Source organism: Lutra lutra, chromosome 1 (assembly GCF_902655055.1).
Source record: "Lutra lutra chromosome 1, mLutLut1.2, whole genome shotgun sequence".
Classification (NCBI taxonomy): domain Eukaryota; kingdom Metazoa; phylum Chordata; class Mammalia; order Carnivora; family Mustelidae; genus Lutra; species Lutra lutra.
Window position 1 is genome coordinate 142,586,949 of NC_062278.1, and position 20,852 is coordinate 142,607,800.

The following is a 20,852-nucleotide window of genomic DNA, read 5'->3' on the forward strand; positions in this document are numbered from 1 at the left end:
TTTCCACTGTGTTGACATTTGCACTGATGGTGTGAAAACAATGGTGGGTAAATCTGCTGGTGCATTAGGGCAAATCAAGGCAGAGCACCAACTATATTTATTAGTAGTAGCATTCTCACCACCTCATGCTTGCCATTTGGAGAAGGAAAAAAGCCAACATTAAGAATGTCCTTGACAGGGGCACCTGGATGGCTCAGTGGGTTAAGCCTCTGCCTTTGGCTCAGGTCATGATCTCAGGGTCCTGAGATCAAGTCCTGAATTAGGCTCTATGCTCAGGAGGTTGCCTGCTTCCCCCCCTCTCTCTGCATGCCTATCTGCCTATTTGTGATCTCTCTGTCAAATAAATAAATAAAATCTTAAAAAAAAAAAAAAGAATATCCTTGACAAATCAGTAAAAATTTACTTATTTTATTAAATCTCAAATCTTGAGTATACACATTTACATTTTTAAATATTCTGTGTCATTAATGCATAAAGTATTCTGCATGATGAATTGTGGTAATTGGAGGAAAAGCTCTTGTGTTTAAGTTGCAGATTGAACTAGCCAATTTTTAAAAGAAGGACAGGAAAACTATGTTATTTGGGGTATTTGATAGATGTTTTCTTTTTTTTTTTAAGATTTATTTATTTATTTATTTATTTGACAGACAGAGATCACAAGTAGGCAGAGAAGACAGGCAGAGAGAGAGGAGGAAGCAGGCTCCCTGCCGAGCAGAGAGCCCGATGTGGGGCTTGATCCCAGGACCCTGGATCATGACCTAAGCCGAAGGCAGAGGCTTTAACCCGCTGAGCCACCCAGGCGCGCCGATAGATGTTTTCTAAAAATGAATAAGGGGAGCTTATCATTTTTGAGAAATATAACTGGCAATATTTGTTGTCAATGATAAAATTTGAGCTTTTGAGTGAAAATGAGAATTGTACCCATCACCACGAACTTGATAGCTTCTTAATACTGATAAGACTGGTGATGATATTAATAAATGTTATTTGGAAGATGTGCTTATCTCAGTGAGCCAGTATTTTTCAAACGCACAACTTATGATGTTTAAAAACCAGTACTGCGTAAAAATCCCATTTATAGTTCAAGATGGATCAATGAGGTTTTACTTTAATAGAATAAGAAAAGTTTACTAATGTGGTTTCCAACAAGCTTTAAGTAAACATCACTTATTGAGTTTTAGTGAATAGCAAAGAATACCCACAATTATCTGGAAAGGCTATAACATACTCCTACTTCTTCCAACGATTTATCTGTGTGAGGCAGGTTTTATTCATATATTTCAACTAAAAAAAAAAAGCCACAATTGATTAAATACAAAAGCAAGTAGATATGATAATCCAGCTGCCTTCTAGTAAACTGAACATTAGATTTTCAAAAAATGTAAATCAATGCTCATTCTCTCACTTTTTTGAAAATATAATTACTTTTCATAAAAATGTTATCTTAGCATATAACATGTTTATTATTTTAAGCAATAAATGAGTATTTTAAAAAATTCCTCAGTTTTAATTTCTAACACAGTAAAAATATTGAATGATAAAGCCCACATAAATAAAACCTGTTTGGGGTTTTAAGAGATTAAAGAGATTTTATCCCCTGGACATAATTTATTTTTGCACAGGCATAAATTAGAATTGGGAGGTAAAAAAAATTAAGAATCAATAGTGCGGGGGCCCTGGATGGCTCAGTCAGTTAAGCATCTGACTCTTGATTTTGGCTCAGGTCATGATCCTAGAGTTGTGAGATGGAGCACCACCTGGAACCTGCTTAAGATTTTGTCTCTCCCTCTCCCTTATTCCCTTCCCCCATCTCCAAAGAGAAAAAAAAAGGGAGGGGGGAGAAATCATAGTGCAGCATTTGTGACAGGGGGATTCTGAAACCAAAAGTTCTCAAAAAGTTTGAGAACTGTAGGCACTGGCATCATAATAAAAACCAAATACGGATTTAACCAAAATTGTTAACTATTATTTTGGGAAGCTGAGAGAGAAGCAGAGCTAATCAAGATGGGTCAATAAAAGAAATGTGCTCTGAGCTACTGCTAGAGATAAATACTTTGAAGATCCATGGTTCCACTTATCTAACAAACCTCATTTCATTCTAACTTGTAGTGTCTATATTCCTTACTAAATGATGATCTTTTTTTAAAAAGACAGAGATGTGGTCTTCTTCAATTCTGTACTTTCAAAAGGTCTCATTACAGCCTGTATCATACAGCAAGTATTTACTAATTATTTAACTCAATGAATGGAAAAATGAATGTGATAATCCAATTCACAAAATTAAGTCATATTAGAGCAAATAAGAGTTTCTTCCATTTTTAAAACTTTTATAGCAGGGGCGCCTGGGTGGCTCAGTGGGTTAAGGCCTCTGCCTTCGGCTCAGGTCATGATCCCAGGGTCCTGGGTTTGCTTCTCAGCGGGGAGCCTGCTTCCCTTCCTCTCTCTGCCTACCTGTGATCTCTATCTGTCAAATAAATAAATAAAATCTTTAAAAAAACTTTTTTTTTTTTTAAGATTTTTTATTTATTTATTTGACAGAGAGAAATCACAAGTAGGCAGAGAGGCAGGCAGAGAGAGAGGAGGAAGCAGGCTCCCTGCTGAGCAGAAAGCCCGATGCGGGGCTCAAACCCAGGACTTGGGATCATGACCTGAGCCGAAGGCAGAGGCCTTAACCCACTGAGCCACCCAGGCGCCCCTAAAAAAACTTTTATAGCAGAATTGGAAAGTCCTGTTTGAAACTTGAATGACGGATCATTGTTCAGCGTATTCTTAGGTCAGTGATTCTAGGACTCCAAGACCACTATTTATTATGCAAATACATGGGAAACCACATATGCACACACACATTTGTTTTCTTAACCTATTGTAACTTACAGCAAATACTCTTGAATTTCCATGACAAATATTATTTTTTTTCTCTCCCCTACTTCCCCTGCCTTTCAGTTTCTGTTGACTTCAACCCTTTAGTCCTTATGGATTATACTTCACTTTTGGTACCATTAACCATCTTTAGGTTAGCATGGCAACAAAAGACCCTGAACAGTTCCCAGAACCTACAGAGAAACTAGAGAAAAATAATCTTACCAATAGTATGATTCCCATAAAGAAGCTGCTCCAAAATTGCCGTTTTCCCCACAGATAACAAGCCACAAACCACAACCTTGCAGCCCTTTCCCATCTTCTCTCAGGATATGCCACTGTGAAAAGAATAAAAGATCTGTGAAACTGTATACTGTTTGAATCAACCGTTTTTCCTTTTTTCTATGTTTAAATAAGTCATACATATGCAGGGGGAAATGCCAAAAATAAAAAAGGATATATACAATAAGGCATAGCCTTCCAAACTCCATTCCTAGTCTCCCATTTGCTCCCTTAGAGCAATCAGTGTTACCAGTTTCTTACACATTTTTGCAGAGGTAATCTAGATAAGCACAAGAATACATGTAGATACAAATACATGTTTATTTAAAAAAAAATTTTTATTCAAAGAATATTTCAACACTAAGTCTACAGGAATCTAAATCAAATCCTAGATGAAACCAATCCTTGAAAGACACTACCTGCTCATCAATATTTACCTGGAAAAAGCCCAACATTCAAACAAAAGTTTAAGGAGGCATGAAGACAAAAATTTGTAGAGAATGGACATGATTTTTTAGAGAAACATTAATGCTATTAATGCCACCCGTCTTTTCTCAGGAGAGTGAAAAACTGGGCTCTCTTTTTCATGCTTCTTTTTGAGTCATGCTTTTTTTTTTAAAAGATTTTATTTATTGGGTGCCTGAGTGGCTCAGTGGGTTAAGCCTCTGCCTTCGGATCAGGTCATGATCTCAGAGCCCCTTGGCAGGCTCTCTGCTCGGTGGGGGGCCTTCTTCCCCCTCTCTCTCTGCCTGCCTCTCTGCCTACTTGTGATCTCTCTGTCAAATAAATAAATAAAATCTTAAAAAAAAAGATTTTATTTACTTATTTGACAGACAGAAAGAGAGAGAGAGAACAAGCAGGGGGAGCGGCAGGCAGAGGAAAAGGCAGAAGCAGATTCCCCGCTGAGCAGGAAGCCCAATGGGGGGCTGAATCCCTGGACCTTACCATCATGACCTGAGCTAAAGGCAGATGCTTAACTAACTGACTGAACCACCCAGGTGCCCCCAAAAGTCTGTAATTTTTATAACCCAAATTAGCCACAACACCAATCTACTGACAGGAAAAATTTTATTGCTACCATTATTGCAGCACAGTAATAACACAGCACTCATTTTCAGAGCAGTACAGTACATTTTACCAGTAGAGAAATAATCATCACTTAATGCAATGTAGCCATTATTTCCTGGTGGCATGCTTGGGATCCGTCCAAATCTTCCCAAGAATATTTATCACTTATTTCTATGAGAACTACTTCTCTTAAGGGACACACACACACAAATACATATATATTTATTTTTTAAAATTTTAAAGTAATCTCTATGCCTAATGTGGGACTCAAAATCATGACCCCGAGATTAAGAGTGGCATGCTCTACCAACTGATCCAGCCAGGCACCATTTTTAAAAATATATTTTCAACATAACTGCAATAGAAAAATTCTCAGCCTTTATTTGTAAAAGGAGAGCTCTGTGACACACTGATCATCTATGGTATGACATCTCCTATGTCAGCAGCTATGGACTATTTTAAAAGGTTTTCTACACCTGAATTTCTGATTAATCTAATGTCATCTCACTGATTGTAGGATTCTACCCTTTTTGCATTTAGTGATCTCCTATAAGTTTATGATATCATTGAATCTTTCTTTCAAAGCATTTTTAATGATAACAGTTGAAATTTAAAGGAAGTTGCCACTTAACCACATGCCACCAACCAAAAGGATGAAAAAGAAATCTGTCAGATAAGAAAAATGATGGCAGCATAGAGCAATTCCGTTGTCAGAAAAGGTTGCTACTGGAATCTAAATTCTAATTTTTCTACTGTTACTTCCCATCCTCTGAAAATGTCTTAGTCCCTGCAGAATTTCTAAATACCTTACCTTCTCTTCTTTTCCTGTTCAATAAGAAAATGCCCCTTTACCACATATCCTATCAATCTTCAAATAAACACAAAGGGCAGGTACATGTTACAGTTAAGTGAACCAGATAGTTAAAAGAAAAAAACACCCCAATTATTAACAGCAATAGATTCCCCATAAAAGAGAGGCAAATATGAGTTCTGGGGACTCCAGCAAACTGGGAAAATGCTGAAACCAACAGAGTCCTGAGAAATCCCAATCGAATACTCCACTCTTAGGAAGTGGTCTTAATATACTTGCTTTAAAAGTGGTATACTACTGCTGCACCTAGGTGGCTCAGTCGTTAAGCGTCTGCCTTCAACTTGGGTCATGGTCCCAGGGTACTGGGATTGAGCCCGCATTGGGCTCCCTGCTCCTCGGGAAGCCTGCTTCTCCATCTCCCACTCCCACTGCTTATGTTCCCTCTCTTGCTGTGTCTTTCTCTGTCAAATAAATAAATAAGATCTTTAAAAACTATATACATAACTAAAAGTGGCATACAATTATACTTTGATCACTCACTGATAACAGGATTAGCAGATGAAGTGTGTTAAAGGTACACACTACTTTTAGTGTATGTGTGTGTATAAATAAACTGGGGGAGTTGTTTTAGTCTATCAGAGAATCTCCATCAAAGGCAAACAGTAAAAATAATTGAACAGAGGGTACTCAAACACTTGGTAAGGATTTTATGGTATTTCATAAGGAAAGAAGCAAGATAAAACAGAATAATCCATGTTAAATATTTTATACCATTAAAAACAAAACAAAGATGAAAGGATAAATATGATTAATCAAAGCACAGCTGAAACATTCTAGGTTCTAAGTCGTTGTCAAGTGGGAAACAATATTACCTAAAGCTGAAGGTTAACAACCTGCTAATGAAAGTATTAATTTTTTTGAATAGTATCTAATGTTTTTTAGTAGCCTCCACACTCAGCAGGGCTTAAACACCAATGCAGGGCTTGAACTCATAACCCTGAGATCAAGACCTGGGCTGAAGAGTTAGACACTTAACTGACTGAGCCAGCCAGGCACCCCAGTTAGTGTTTACTGTAAAGCACTAGTTAGAACTACTTAGTACAGTCCCTACCCTAAGTAATTGCTGAACAATAAAATTCAATCTGTGACCTATTAATCCTCATCTGATATAAATGACTTGAGAGGACAGGCTTAACAGGCAAAATCCAATGCAGTCTTAACTGCATATTGCTTTGCTTTCCAGGCTAATCAATGATGTTTTTAGAGAATAAAAACATGACTTGATCCATTCCTGTGGAAAACACTGAGCTTGGTCAATAACCCTTTAAAGAGCTATCAGAAACAGCTGCTCGAAACTGCCAGTACTTCTGCTTTTCTAAAGAAGTCACTCTACTTTTAGAAGTTAAACACAACTTTTTTTTTATGCTACTAAAACAATATTAATACTGAAACAACATCACAGATAGATGTTATAATCATATTATGAAGCCTCGCATGAAGAAAATTTTTACACTGTGTATTTATGCAAACATCAGGTACTGTGCGCAACACTTATCCATATATGAAATTTTACATAAACATACATTTAAAAGGTTTTGTAAACAATACTGCACATAATAAAATATAATGAGCAGATTCTACCTTACCATTCTTTTACTCATTAAATATTTACTGAGGTCTTACCATAATGCCACTCATGAGGGACAAAGTAGGAGGGCAAAACCAGAAATGATACCCGTCCTCAGCAATCTCAGAGTCAATTGAAAATACTAATCCAAATCTTGCAAAACTACTAAGAAACTGCAAGTTGCAAAGGAAGAAACAAAACGGCAAAAACTAATTAAGGAATTAGCAGCAATTATTTGCATTGCCAGAACTCCTTTCCAAATGATTCATCCAACTTTGTAGTCATTTTTTTTAAAGTAATCTCTATGCCCAACATGTGGTTCAAACTCGACCCTGAGATCAAGAGTCACATGCTCTAGGGGCACCTGGGTGGCTCAGTGGGTTAAGCCTCTGCCTTCGGCTCAGGTCACGATCCCAGGATCCTGGGATCGAGCCCCAAATTGGGCTCTCTGTTCAGCAGGGAGCCTGCTTCCCCCCTCTCTCTTCATGCCTCTCTGCCTACTTGTGATCTCACTGTCAAATAAATAAAACCTTAAAAAAGAAAAAGTCATATGCTCTACCGACTGAGCCAGCCAGACATCCCTTTATTTTTTTAATTAATTAATTATTTTATAGCCAATCATTGACTCTTTTTTTTTTTTTTTTTGGTACCCCACATCTGATCCACCAGTAAAGCCACCACCTTTGGAACACATCCAGGACTGGACCACTTACTTACCAGGTCCACTAATGAAGAGATCAGAGGCACCAACTTCTCTTACCTGGTCTCTCAAGGATGTCTGTGATAATCCCCAAAACCTGTGAGTATTTTATTTTACAAAGTACCAGGAGCTTTGCAGCTGTGATTAAGACCCTTGAGATGGGGAGACTATACTGGACTATCTGGGTAGACCCAGTGTAATCACATGTATCTTTATAAGGAGAGAAGTGTGTCAGAAAGAGAAACAGAATACAAAGATGCTATACTGCTGGCTTTGAAAATGAACGAAGGGGTCAGGAGCCAAAGAATGCTGGTGGCCTCTAAAAGCTGGGAACAGCAGGGGCACCTGGGTGGTTCGGTTGGTTGAGCATCTCACTCTTGGTTTTGGCTAGGGTCATGGTCTCAGGATCGTTGGACTGGCCCCTCAACCCGCTCTGCCCTCCAATGTGGAATCGGCTTGTCTCTCTCCCTCTGCTCCTCTCCCTGCACTGGTCCCTACCCCCTCCTCTCATATAAATAAGTAAAATCTTAAAAAAAAAAAAAAAAGTGGAAAAAGCAAGCAAATGGATTCTCCCCTAGCTTCTCTAAAAGGAACACAGCAATCTGATTTTAGCCTACAGAGATTTCTGACCTGTGTAAGACAACATATTTGTGATATTTTAAGCCAGTAAGTTTGCTGTAATTAGCAAAAAGAAACTAATAAAACTTCCTAGTCTCTCTGCTTCAACTTTTCCCCTGCTTTTGGGCTCAAAACTGCAATCCCAATAATCCTTTAAAAATGTAAGTCACAAGAAGTCACCCTTCTGCTTAAAATCTTCCAATAGTTTTTGATCTCAGGCAGTGTGAAAGCTTAAGAACCTCCATCGCTCTCCTGTCATCTGCTAGTTTCCCTTACGGTTCATTCCCGCCACACTGCCTCCTTGCTGTTTCTGTATGAATTAAGGCATACTCTAGCCTTGGCAATTTTCCTTTTGACTGAAATCAGCCCAAATCTCCAAGGTTCACATCCTTCCGGGTTTTTTTCCTCAAATGTTATTTCTCAAGAAGACTAATCCTGAATATTTCATCCAAAATTCTGACCCCACCCCCACGCCAACACTATCCTTTCTCTCCCCTTAACGTTTGTCTTTAGTACTTTTTACCAAACATATATATATATAATACATAACATATATATCTAAGATAATATATATCTATATAATATATAGCATATATATATAAGATAATATGTATCTTATTTATGTTTGTTGCCCATTTCCAAGAAAGCTAGAATTTCTGCGTTCACTATTGCTGCATCCCCAGCAGTTGGGACACTATCTGGCACGTATTAGGCATTTCATAAATATTTGCTGAATAAATCAATGAACCATGTGAGGATTCCTGCAATGGTAAAGCTACAATTTAAAAAAAAAAAAAAGGAAAATAGGGGAAAACCCCGCTAATAAGTTAGAAGGTAAACTACATGACTGCGTCAAAAATGAAAATATTCTGGAGACGCAAAAAACTGGTTAACTGTTTCTCAATAAAAGAACTCAACCCAAAACGCCAGCATTTTCTCGTTATTTCTTCCCCAAACACTCGCACCTGCAAACCAGGTCTTGGCATAAAAATATTTTGCCTTTCTTGAAAAAAAAAAAACAAAAAAAAAAAACTGGTTCTGACGTAGCAAATCTGGGACCAAGTCGGCAGGAAAGGCACGAAAATGGAAAGGTGCCGAGCCACCCGCGCACCCCTCCCTAGCCCCCCAGTTCCCCACCCTCCGACCCTACTTTAGGGTAAAATCCCTCGGAGCCCGGGCCTGCAGAGGCTGAAGCCCGAAGGTGGGGCGCGCGCCCCCACCCGTGAAGCCCTGACAGCACGAGCGTGTTATTTGGCTTGCTGGGGTGCAGCTAGTGGGATAAGGGGGATAGATAGCGCCGCACTGGGGTACCCGCCGCGACTCCCCAGGTGAGGAGCCTGCGGCGCGTTAAGCTGTTCTCTGTACCTCAAGACACAAACCTTAACACCTCCACAGGCTCCAAAGACCCGGTGCTCTGGCAGAGTGGCTCCACGACCGGTTTCGGCCACGTGAGCCCCGCCCCCAACTTGCCTCCTCCCGGATACAAGACCGTTGCGGACGCCGGCCAGCCGAGGCCTCACCAAGGACTCTCGCTCTTTGAGCCGCCCCTGCGTCTTAAACTCAAATCCTGAGGTCCACAGGGGCGGGATAATAAGGGAGGCTGCGTCCAATCCGGGCCGAACTCCGCCCACCAGGCTCGCTGCCGGAACTACATGTCCCATGAGGCCTTGAGACCCGAAGCTTTCCACCGGAAAGAGGCTCGCCGCTGAGGGGGAGGAGCCCAAAAGGGATTGTGGGAGAAAGGCTCTTTCCTTTCCGTCGGGCGGCAGCCATCAGGTAGGCTGTGTTGGTGGTATTCGCTGCTGCATCCGCCGCTCATCTCCGTTCGCTTCAGCCATCCAGACTCGGGGACCCTGCGTCCTTGGAGTTCCTTCTGTCTCCTGTGCGGCGCGAGTTCGATCAGGATGCGGGGCTGCGCGGGCTTGGAGAGGCGGCTCCCGGGGCGGGCTGGGGTGGTGATGTGATGGCGGCGCGAATTCGAGCGGGCCCTGTAACGTGAATGAAAAGGAAGCATGGGGCTGAGAAAAGGAAGCCCGGGCCTAGAGGGTCCTAAAGCGAGGCCTGTGGATTGAGTGCAGTAATGGATTTTCCTCGAGACTTCTCCTTCGGGGATAACGGCCGCAGCACCTTTCCCTGTGGTATCGGCGAGGTTTCTTTGCAGGCCAAGCCCTAGGGGACGCCAACTGCCGCATTCAGCGGCCCTCCTCAGTGCTCAGGTCTGGTGCCATTCATTCATCAAACAAAAAAGTACCGAGACCCTTCTTGCGCGGCTCCGCGCTAGAGTCGCAGAGGTGACAGAGCTGTTTTGCTAGGGCGTAGCTATTCCCTGCATCTCATGGAGAGCCGTTTTCAACTTCAGTGGTTTTCTTGTGGCTGGTGGGGAACTAAGATGGACGGACGCGATCGTCTCCTATTTTAAATGCATGATTTTTTTTTTTTTAGCTCAAAGGTAGGCCAAGATGGGCGCTTACAAGTACATCCAGGAGCTATGGAGGAAGAAGCAGTCCGATGTAATGCGCTTTCTTCTCAGGGTGCGCTGCTGGCAGTACCGCCAGCTCTCCGCGCTCCACAGGGCCCCCCGCCCAACCCGGCCCGATAAAGCGCGTAGGCTGGGGTACAAGGCCAAGCAGGGTGAGTGGTCTCTGTATGGATCCTTGGATAAAATTGTGTTCCTGGGGAAATGCTAGAAGACTGGTATTTCGAGATACTATGGCCCCAATATCTCCGTGTAGAATGGGAATAAGAAGTTATTCTTTTTGTGTCACAAAGTACTTCGGAAAACACTGGAATGTGTGTGTTTTTAGAGTAAGTCTTAAGTGGTAATTTATTTTATCTTCAGGTATATAGTAGTTGGCTTACAGTCCAAAATACATTCTACATTGCAGCATTTAGTAGCAAGTTACTGAGTCTTCATCCGTCTGGCTTTTATAAGACCACTGTAAATGTGTTTGTATAGGTTATGTCATATATCGGATTCGTGTGCGTCGTGGTGGCCGCAAACGCCCAGTTCCTAAGGGTGCTACCTACGGCAAGCCTGTCCATCATGGTGTTAATCAGCTAAAGTTTGCACGAAGCCTTCAGTCTGTTGCAGAGGTAAGTGATTTTTCAGCAGTTGTATCAGTCATCTGGAGATGGTGAAGAAGAATTTGAGCATCTTTGTAAAGTCTTGCTGTCAAAGTCAGTCTTTGTTATTAATGTGTCTTTGCTTGTGTGTAATGGAATGTGTTTTAAGGTTAGTGTGAGCCTTGAAACCTAAGCTTTTGAAGGGAAGTAAACTTTGTCTTTTTTTTTTTTAAAGAATTAATTAATTTGACAGATCACAAGTAGGCAGAGATAGAGGAGGGGGAAGCAGGCTCCCTGCTGAGCAGAGAGCCTGATGTGGAGCTTGATCCAAGGACCCTGGGATCATGACATGAGCTGAAGTCAGAGGCTTTAACCCACTGAGCCACCCAGGCGCCCCTAAACTTTGCCTTTAAGAACATATCTCCCCAGGTGTACAGAATCTGTGCATTTATTCATATGGCTGATTTCCGATATTCAGTTGTAAGTTGTCTTTCTGGGTTAGTAAATGAAGCTGTGCTCTCTCCCAGAGGTTGACAAACAAGGGTTTGTTGCCTTCTGTAAACTGAAAATTTTTTATTTTTAAAAGACAAAGACATTTTATATTAAAAAGACCATTGTGACCATGCAAAGCCTAAAATAATACACTCATTATTAAGGTTTTGTATGAAAAGTTCGCTGATCCCTCTGTTGTCTTAGAAAAGGACTAGGTTCCTAAATTTTCTTGGATATTACTAACATTTGTGCTTTGGTCAAGGAGAGGGTGATAATAGGCAGTGGTTTCAAATAAGAATGTTTCATGTGTTTATTGTAGTAAGTCTTACTCATATTTGGGGTCCTAGCCTCAGGGAAGATGCTTGGTAAATACTCAGGTAGCTAAGTGAACAGCCCTAGTCAGTTTGTTGTCAGATATGGTAAACTAAAGGGGATTCTTCTTAATTTCCTACTGTGGGAAACAGGCTGACCTTGAGCCTTTTTTTCCTGTTACAGGAGCGAGCTGGACGTCACTGTGGGGCTCTAAGAGTCTTGAATTCTTACTGGGTTGGTGAAGATTCCACATACAAATTCTTTGAGGTTATCCTCATTGATCCATTCCATAAAGCTATCAGAAGAAATCCTGACACCCAGTGGATCACCAAACCAGTCCACAAGCACAGGGAGATGCGAGGGCTGACATCTGCAGGCCGAAAGAGCCGTGGCCTTGGAAAGGGTCACAAGTTCCACCACACTATTGGTGGTTCTCGCCGTGCGGCATGGAGAAGACGCAATACTCTCCAGCTCCACCGTTACCGCTAATCAAAGTAATGTTTGTAAAATTCTTACCTAATAAACAATTTAGGACAGTCATGTCTGCTTAAAAGTGTTCTTTAATTTGTCTGCTAAATTTAGTTGTCTGCAGATTGTTCCATGAATGCTTGTCAAATTATGAAAGTTAAAGTGCAATAATGTTTGAAGACTATAAGTGATGGTGTATCTTGTTTCTAATAAGATAAACACTTTTGTCTTTGCTTTATCTTATTAGGGAGTTTATATGTCAGTGTTTAAAATACTGTTTGGTATAATAGGTATAAAATAAATTCTGTAAAAGTGGAATGCATAAGCTAGCCATGTAGATTTGTTGGTGCATGTAACGAAACCTACAGCTTCATTGGGGTGATGTAATGCTCTGGTTTACTCTCAAATGGCTGTTATTAGGGGTTTGGAAAGAAGAAACTTTTTAAACTGGATCTTGCTTGGAAATGTGATGACTATCCTAATCTTTAATCATGATCATATGCAAACAGCATTAACTAGGAACTACATTTTTTATATTGAATCCAATATTCCAATTATGTAACTGTTGCTTTGGAAAGGGTACTTAAAAAGAATCCAGAATCCCACCAATTTTTTAAGAGAATTGAATAAACCTACCTGATACAGGAGGGTTCTCTTAAAAATGAAAATACATCCTGCTTAACCAAAGCAAAATTGCCTTGGTCTCCACAGGACTGTTGAAGTTAACATAAAATGTGGAGGCTCCTAGTTGTATCCCACGACTCCATAGGATCTGTAGAATCCTGAATTTCCTGCAAAGCGGTTAGTTAATGGTCTCTACGAAAACTGATGGAAATAGAACATTAGGTAGATGAGTAGACTAAGATACGTAAGCTAGTAATTAGTGCTAGAATTGGGAAACTGGTGGCCCTCAGATAACCTTTCAAGTGTGAGGATAAAAAATTAAAGTTGGCTTTGATTAGAATCTTAAATACTTTATCCATGGTCTTTGTGACCTTTATGAATCCACTAGCCACCTCAGGAGAAAAAATGGGGTTGGCTTTAAAAGTATGTCATTGCTCATTCCAAGTCCTAAGTCATCTTGGGTCAACCCACTTAAACATTCCCATAGTCTATTGAGAAAAGTCATGTAGTTGGTGTCAATACAAGTTTATAGTTTCCAATCTAATCCTACATGTGTTACCCAGTCATTTTTCTCATCCTTAACTCAAACCCCTCAAAATCTGCCAGTCCATCAATTGTGCCCACCTTGATGTTAAGTATACCACTATTCTGTGTCCATTTTGTCTTCCAGTAGATGAGGTTTTTGTTTTCCAGGGTGAATTTGGGTGTGTAGGAACTACAGGAGAGGAATTGCCCCATTTTTAAGCTCGCTAACTTAATCCATAGTTTGATTTCAAAATCTAATTGCTGGTTTCCTTGAACCAGTTTTTATATTTTTTTAAGGGGTCTTAGGCTCAGTTAAATGATATCCAGAAAAAGACTCAAAACCTCTTGAGACCTAAATTCCTTTTCCACTCAAAAAGAGATCCTAAACCATATATATATTTTGTGTGTAGAGGTTGTTCAACTAAAGGAATAAATGTTTATTAAACTAAAATGGACCTGTTATCTTTTGTCATCTAATGCTAATAAGCAAGCCAAACACCCTAACCTACAAAAAATTGTAATGGCAGAAACAGTCACTTTGAGAGAAAATAAAATGTATAGTATTTAGTCTTGAGAATTTTTTTCTTCTTGGTTCTTTGGTTCTTGCGTGAATTAGAAAAAACCCATTTAAATGTTTTTTCAAACAATGCTAATTTGGGAAAGAGACAATGGGGAGGGTTCAAGCTAAAGGTCATGTTCCTTATTTCCAAAAAGGGCTTGCTTCTATTCTTGGTACCCTATAGTTTGCTGTCCATACTGTAGCTATTAAAGTGTTGTCAGTCTAGTGCTGGAAGCTGAAGTCCTAGATGACTTAGGTGATCTTTACACACTTCCCCACCACTGAATTCATGTCCTACTCTCCTCTTGATACTGTAGCGTCTTTGCTGTTCTCAGACAAGCCAAGCACTCTCTTAATGCCTTCGTGATGAGAAAACTCCCAGATCTTATATGTCACTTTAGAGGCTTTCCTGACAATCCAACAAGCTCTTCTTGTTTACATCAATGTTTCTAAGTCAGTGTGATTAAAAAACACCCAAATCAATTGAAATTTTCTTTAGAAATAGAGCAGTTGGCTTCTCACAACCCCACAAATGCAGGTTGTACTAATAATAACTCTTCTGCTTATGACCACACAGACCTAAAGATGAAGCAACTTGCTCAAGGTCACAAAGTGGCTGGCTGAATTCATATCCTCCCGACAAGATTAAGTTAAAATTTTGACTAGTTAATAATTGACATGTCTAAAAATTCAAAAGGTACAATTAAGGTTGGCAGTAAAAGTCTCCTCAGGTCCCCTCTGGAGACAATCCGATCAGTTTTTTTGGGTTTTCATCAGGAGATTCATACATGCACAAAAAATACTTTCTTTTTTTACCCAAATGTTAATACTGATTTTTTTTTTCATTTAGTTACAGAGAGCTTGTTCTATATCACTTCGTGAAGCGCTTCCTCATTCTTTTTTATGACAGTATGGTATTCCATCATAATGGATGCATCATAATTTGATGTGGCCACTTACAAAGAACATTTAAAATTACAGTCTGTTGCTTTTACAAAATTTTTTTTCATATATCAGTATATCTGTAGGATAAATTCCTACAAGTAGAATGGCAGTTAAAAACTATTGGCAGAGATTCTGCTCTGCCAATCTGATAGGAAAAATGGTATTCTTACCTAGTTTCATTTTTGCACTTAAGAATGTGGCAGAGGCAAAGCCATGTACGCATCATAGCCTTTTTTCCCCTCTGGACATACCTAAACTGTGTTTTCCTGATCCTTTATACATTTAGGTAGGAGTTTTTTTTTTTTTTTTTTAAGATTTTATTTATTTATTTGACAGAGATCACAAGTAGGCAGAGAGGCAGGCAGAGAGAGAGGAGGAAGCAGGCTCTCTGCGAAGCAGAGAGCCCGATGCAGGGCTCGATCCCAGGACCCTGAGATCGTGACCTGAGCCGAAGGCAGAGGCTTTAATCCACAGAGCCACCCAGGCACCCCTAGGTAGGAGTTTTATGACATTCTTGGAATGAACACAAATGATTTATTACTTCTTCCAAGACAAGGGTTGGTATACCAGTGGAGGCCAATAATCCAAATAGCATAGCTACAAGATGGAAGAAAACTGCTCAATCCCTATCAGACTGGACAAGTGAGAATATTTTGTGTTAAGCTGCTGTGTTAGTTGTGTTCATTCTTATGGCAACCTAGCCTAGCTTGACCCTAACTAATTCAATAAGTAAAGTTGAGCCTTATTTATAAGAGTCTTATGTTTGGGGGCGCCTGGATGGCTCAGTTGGTTGAGCCTCTGCCTTCCGTTCATGATCCCCGGATCCTGGGATGGAGTTCTGCATTTGACTCCCTGCTCAGCAGGGAGTCTTTCTCCCTGTGCCTGCCTGTCTCTCTCTTTCTCTCTCTCTCCCCCCTCTATCTTGTCAAATGAATAAATAAAATCTTAAAAAAAAAAAAAAGAAAAATGTTGGCCTTAAAAAAAAAGCCTTATGTTTGCTTTACAGTGACCTTTCTTTATAATCTTTTGTCCATTTTTCTATCAGAATCCATACTGTATTAAATGGAGGGTGGTTGCTAGCTCATTGCTTACCATCATTACTCTGCTCTTATGGCTCAGTTGTTAAGCGGCTGCCTTCAGCTCAGGTCATGATCCCAGGGTCCTAGGATGGAGCCCCACATTGAGCTCCCTCTTTGGTAGGAAGCCTGCTTCTCCCTCTCCCATTCCCCCTGCTTGTGTTCCCTTTCTCTCTATGTCTCTCTGTCAAATAAATAAAATCTTTAAAAAAAGCAAAACAACTTATAGCTGGACCAGTTTCCCACACCATACACAAAAATAAACTCAAAATTGATAAAAGACCTAAATGTGAGACCTGCAACCATGAAAAATCCTAGAAGAGAGAATAGGCAGTAATTTTTGACATTGGCCTTAGCAACACTCTTCTAGATATGTCTCCTCAGGCAAGGGAAACAAAAGCAAAAATAAAGTATTGGGACTACATCAAAATAAAAAGCTTCTGCATAGCAAAGGAAACAATCAAGAAAACTAAAAGACAACCTACAGAATGGAAGAAGCCATTTGCAAATGCTCTGATAAGTGATTAATATCTGAAATATATAAAGAAGTTGTACAACTCAACACTGAAAAAAACCCCAAATAATGCAATTAAAAATGGGCAGAAGACATGAACAAACATTTCTCCAAAGAAGACACATAGATGGCCAATGGACAGATGAAAAGATGCTCAGCATCGCTTACCATCAAGTAAATGCAAATCAAAACCACAGTGAGGTTTCACCTCACACCTGTCAGAATGGCTAAAATAACACAGGAACACAAGAAACATTAGGGAGGGTGTGGAGAAAAAGGAATCCTCAGGGACACCTGGGTGGCTCAGTTGTTAAGTTGCTGCTTTTGGTTCAGGTCATGATCCCAGGGTCCTGGGAACAAGCCCTGCAGTTGGCTCTCTACTTGGCAGGAAGCCTGCTTCTCGCTCTCTGATTCCCCCTGCTTGTGTTCCCTCTCTCGCTGTGTCTCTCTCTGTCAAATAAATAAATAAAATCTTAAAAAAAAAAGAAAGAAAGAAAAAGGAATCCTCATGCACTGTTGTTGGGAATGCAAACTGGTGTAGCCACTGTAGGGAAAACAGTATGGAGTTTCCTCAAAAAATGAAAAAATAGAATTACCGTATGACCTAGAAATTCCACCCCTGGGTATTTACACAAAGAAAATGAAAACACTAATTTGAAAAGATATATACACCCCTAGGTTTATTGTAGTGTTACTTAACATAGCCAAGATATGGAAGCAACCCAAGTGTCCATTGATAGATGAATTAATAAAGAACAGGTTATATATACACGTACACAATGGAATATTATTCGGCCATAAAAAAGAATGAATTACTGTCATTTGCAATAACATGGATGGATCTAGAGGGTATAATGTTAAGTGAAATAAGTCAGAGAAAGACAAATACCATATGATTTCACTCATATGGAATTTAAGAAACAAAGAGAAAAAGAAAAAAAATCAAACTCAAATACAGAGAACAAACTGGTGGTTACCAGAGGGGAGAACCATGGGGGGATGGGTGAAATAGGTGAAGGGGATTAAAAGTACACTTACTGTAATGAGAATTGAGTATAGGATTGTTGAATCACTATATTGTATACCTGAAACTAATATAACACTATATGTTAATTATATTGGAATAAAAATATTTTTTAAAGTATTTTTCTTATTTATTTTTTAGAAAGAGAGAGAGAGCATGAGAGGAGAGAGGTCAGTGGGAGAAGCAGACTCCCTGGCGAGATTTTCAGAAGCAAATCTGAGATTAAGGGGTAAGGAAGTGAAATCTTACCATGTGTCTGGTAGGAGAGGAAGAACCATTCATTTGTGAATAACTCTAATAGCCATCACATACACTAATCCATTTGATTTTCTTTTGTCCTTATATACGTGTGAGGTATTGTGGAGAAGAGCTGGTATACCAAGGGGGCAGAGCAGAAACCACTGCCTTCCACCCTGGCAAAGAGGAGTACTCTGTAACTGACATTGCTTAAAATTGTCAGCATGTAAAGGTAGTAAAAACAGTGATGACATTTAGCCAGCTTTTGTTGTTTTTAAACTCTTTATAGAGAATGCAACCACCTACTGAGTTGATTTTTTTTTTAAGATTTTATTTATTTGACAGAAAGAAATCACAAGTAAGCAGAGAGGCAGGCAGAGAGAGAGGAGGAAGCAGGCTCCCTGCTGAGCAGAAAGCCCGACGTGGGGCTCGAACCCAGGACCTGGGATCATGACCTGAGCCGAAGGCAGCAGCTTAACCCACTGAGCCACCCAGGCGCCCCTGATTTTTTTTTTTTAAACAAATTAAGGTTATCTACATACAACTCAGCAAACAATTTGCCTGCCACTTTATTATGTGACATGGCTTCTTTCTGGAAACCACACAAATATTTACTGAAAAATACTTTAGAATTGTGCCATCCAATATAGTAGTCACTAGTCAGCTGTGACTATATTTAAATTAAATACAATTTTAGGGGATGCCTGGGTGGCTCAGTAGGTTAAGCGTCTGCCTTCTGCTCAGGTCATGATCCCAGTGTCCTGGGATCTAGCCACATATATGGTTCCCTGCTTAGCCGGGAGCCTGCTTCTCCCTCTCCCCCTGCCCCCACTCCTGCCCCTGCTCCTGCTGTCTTGTGCTCTCACTCTCTCTCATGTGTGTGCTCTCTCTCTCTAAAAAATAAATACAATCTTTAAAAAATTTTTTTAAATAATTTTAAAAGTCAGTTCTTCAGGGGCACCTAAGGGCTCAGTTGGCTAAGCATTCAACTCTTGATCTCAACTCAGGTCTTGATCTCAGGGTCATAAGTTCAAGCCCCATATTGGGCTCCATGCTGAGCATGGAGTCTACCTTAAAAAAAAAAAAAGAAGTCAATTTTTCAGTCCTACTAGCCACATTTCAGGTGCTCAACGGCTACACTGTTTATCACTTTGGAAAGCACAGAAATTATTTTAACCATCAGAGAAAGTTCTGTTGTACAGGTTTGCTGCTTTAGACCCTTGACGTTCTTTTCTTTTTTGTGGTAATTCCCAGTAGGTAAAAATGAGGTATCTAAAGTCTGGTTTTCCCATATAAAACCTGTTTGATGCATAAATTTCATATCAGAATAATATTTATTGCCACAGATTTTTAAGGTGTGTATGATTCCATTTCCTTTGTTGGGTTGATATTGGGCTTATAGAAATTCTAGACAAGAGTTTTATCCCATGGGGATTTGGGCTGGCTCAGTTAGCAGAGCACATGACCCTTGATTTGTGGATGGTGAGTTCAGGCCCCACATTGGGTGTAGAGCTTACTTTAAGAACAAAAACAAAAACAAAAACAAAAAAGAGTTTTATCCCATCAGCATTAACTATACAAGAAGGAACTGCTACAACTTTATTAAGAATGAATATTTGGGTTGATAAAGACCTTTAGTTTTCCACAGGGTTCAATGTAGTCTGCATTTCCCGCTCCCCCTGCTAATTCAACTGCTGGATACTCAAAATAAGTTTATAAATATTCATCATTTGGAGTAAAAACAGTCATTGGATTTGTCCTAGAAAGGTTAAGCTGGGCTGAGATACCAGTTGTGAAGTGATATGCAGCCACAAACTATATCTTGACCACCCCACAGAGACTCACCCAAATTGGCAGTTTTGCCCATCAATACCTTCTAGTTCACAGCCCCATCAATACCTTCTAGTTCAGCCTTGGGAATGTTGCTTGGACATTACCTCATTCATAGATTTTAGCTATTGTTATTAATGCTGCAGTGAACATCATCATTATACATATAGTTTTTAATCTATTTTTGTATAGGAAAAATAAAACAGAGGCCTTTATTAGGAAATAACGATCAGGTTACCTTAAAAAAATCTCTGCAAAGGTGGCATGGTTAGCTTGTACCATCAAAACTCATAATTAAAGCATTCAAATTTAATGAAGCATCTGGAATTCATACTTCACAACTCACTCTCAAATCTTAGTGAAGGAAGACTCACCCTCTAAAATTGATTGAACCATTTAATTTAATTGTTATGCCATGAACATCTGAACTCTTTTGCTTGCAATTCTCATTGTCATTTAAAGAGAGGTTGAATATTTGGCCATCCTAGTTGATTTAGAAATAGTAATTGATAGGTAATGTAATTATCAGCCATCTAATCACTAAACTTCTTTTTCTGAGACTGTAAACAGACCATTTAAGTTCTAGAGGTTGATTTTTTTTAAAGATTTTATTTATTTATTTGACAGAGATCACAAGTAGGCAGAGAGGCAGGCACAGAGAGAGAGGAGGAAGCAGGCTCCCTGCTGAGCAGAGAGCCCAAAGTGGGGCTTGATCCCAGGACCCTAAGATCATGACCTGAGCTGAAGGCAGAGGCTTTAACCCACTGAGCCACCCAGGCACCCCGGTTGATTTTTTTTTTAAGTTTTTTTTTTTTTTTTTTGTAATCTCCACACCCAACATAGGGCTCAAACTCCCAACCCCGAGATCAAGAGTAGCATGCTTTTCCAACTGAACCAGCCAGGCACTCCCAGAGGCTGATTATTAACTAAGCTAGGAAGTTTCACTTATCAGAAAGGAAAATCCCAAATATGATCACTCACATTATAGAATTCTGTCTGTTGGCCTGTAGTTGGAATCTTTTAGAATCTATTGCTGCTAACACACCCACGTTAGTATTGTGATTAGGATAAAAAATAGCTAAATATTCCACCCCTTCCCAATTTAGTTCTCTAATTTGTTCATTCTTGGTCATTTTTGTATTGTATATGTTGGTATAATGACTGCTCATAGATTTGCTCCTCTATGTCCTCACCATACCCTGGCTCTTCCCTTTCTTA

At 39.8% G+C, this 20,852-nt stretch overlaps 2 protein-coding genes across 9 annotated transcripts in view; one reads left to right on the forward strand and one right to left on the reverse strand.

Annotated features, from left to right (window-relative positions):
- NKIRAS1 (NFKB inhibitor interacting Ras like 1) overlaps positions 1-9,511 on the reverse strand; it is a 65,973-nt gene extending 56,462 nt beyond the window's left edge. For 2 of the 8 annotated variants that reach the window (XM_047738012.1, XM_047738018.1), the window contains exons 1-2: positions 9,345-9,508; positions 3,085-3,197 (exon numbers count right to left, since the gene is read on the reverse strand). In XM_047738012.1, coding sequence (XP_047593968.1) covers positions 3,085-3,178 — 94 coding nt within the window. In that variant the 5' untranslated portion in view covers positions 3,179-3,197; positions 9,345-9,508. Of the gene's footprint in view, positions 1-3,084; positions 3,198-9,344 lie in introns of all 8 variants that reach the window. The other 6 variants (XM_047737983.1, XM_047738002.1, XM_047738027.1 and 3 more) reach the window with 6 other exon arrangements.
- Positions 9,512-9,617: 106 nt separating this feature from the next.
- On the forward strand, positions 9,618-12,372 carry RPL15 (ribosomal protein L15). The gene is made up of 4 exons (XM_047738052.1): positions 9,618-9,741; positions 10,408-10,596; positions 10,922-11,058; positions 12,016-12,372. The coding sequence occupies exons 2-4, from the start codon at positions 10,425-10,427 to the stop codon at positions 12,319-12,321; spliced, it is 615 nt and encodes a 204-aa protein (XP_047594008.1). The 5' UTR covers positions 9,618-9,741; positions 10,408-10,424; the 3' UTR covers positions 12,322-12,372.
- Positions 12,373-20,852: the final 8,480 nt, after the last annotated feature.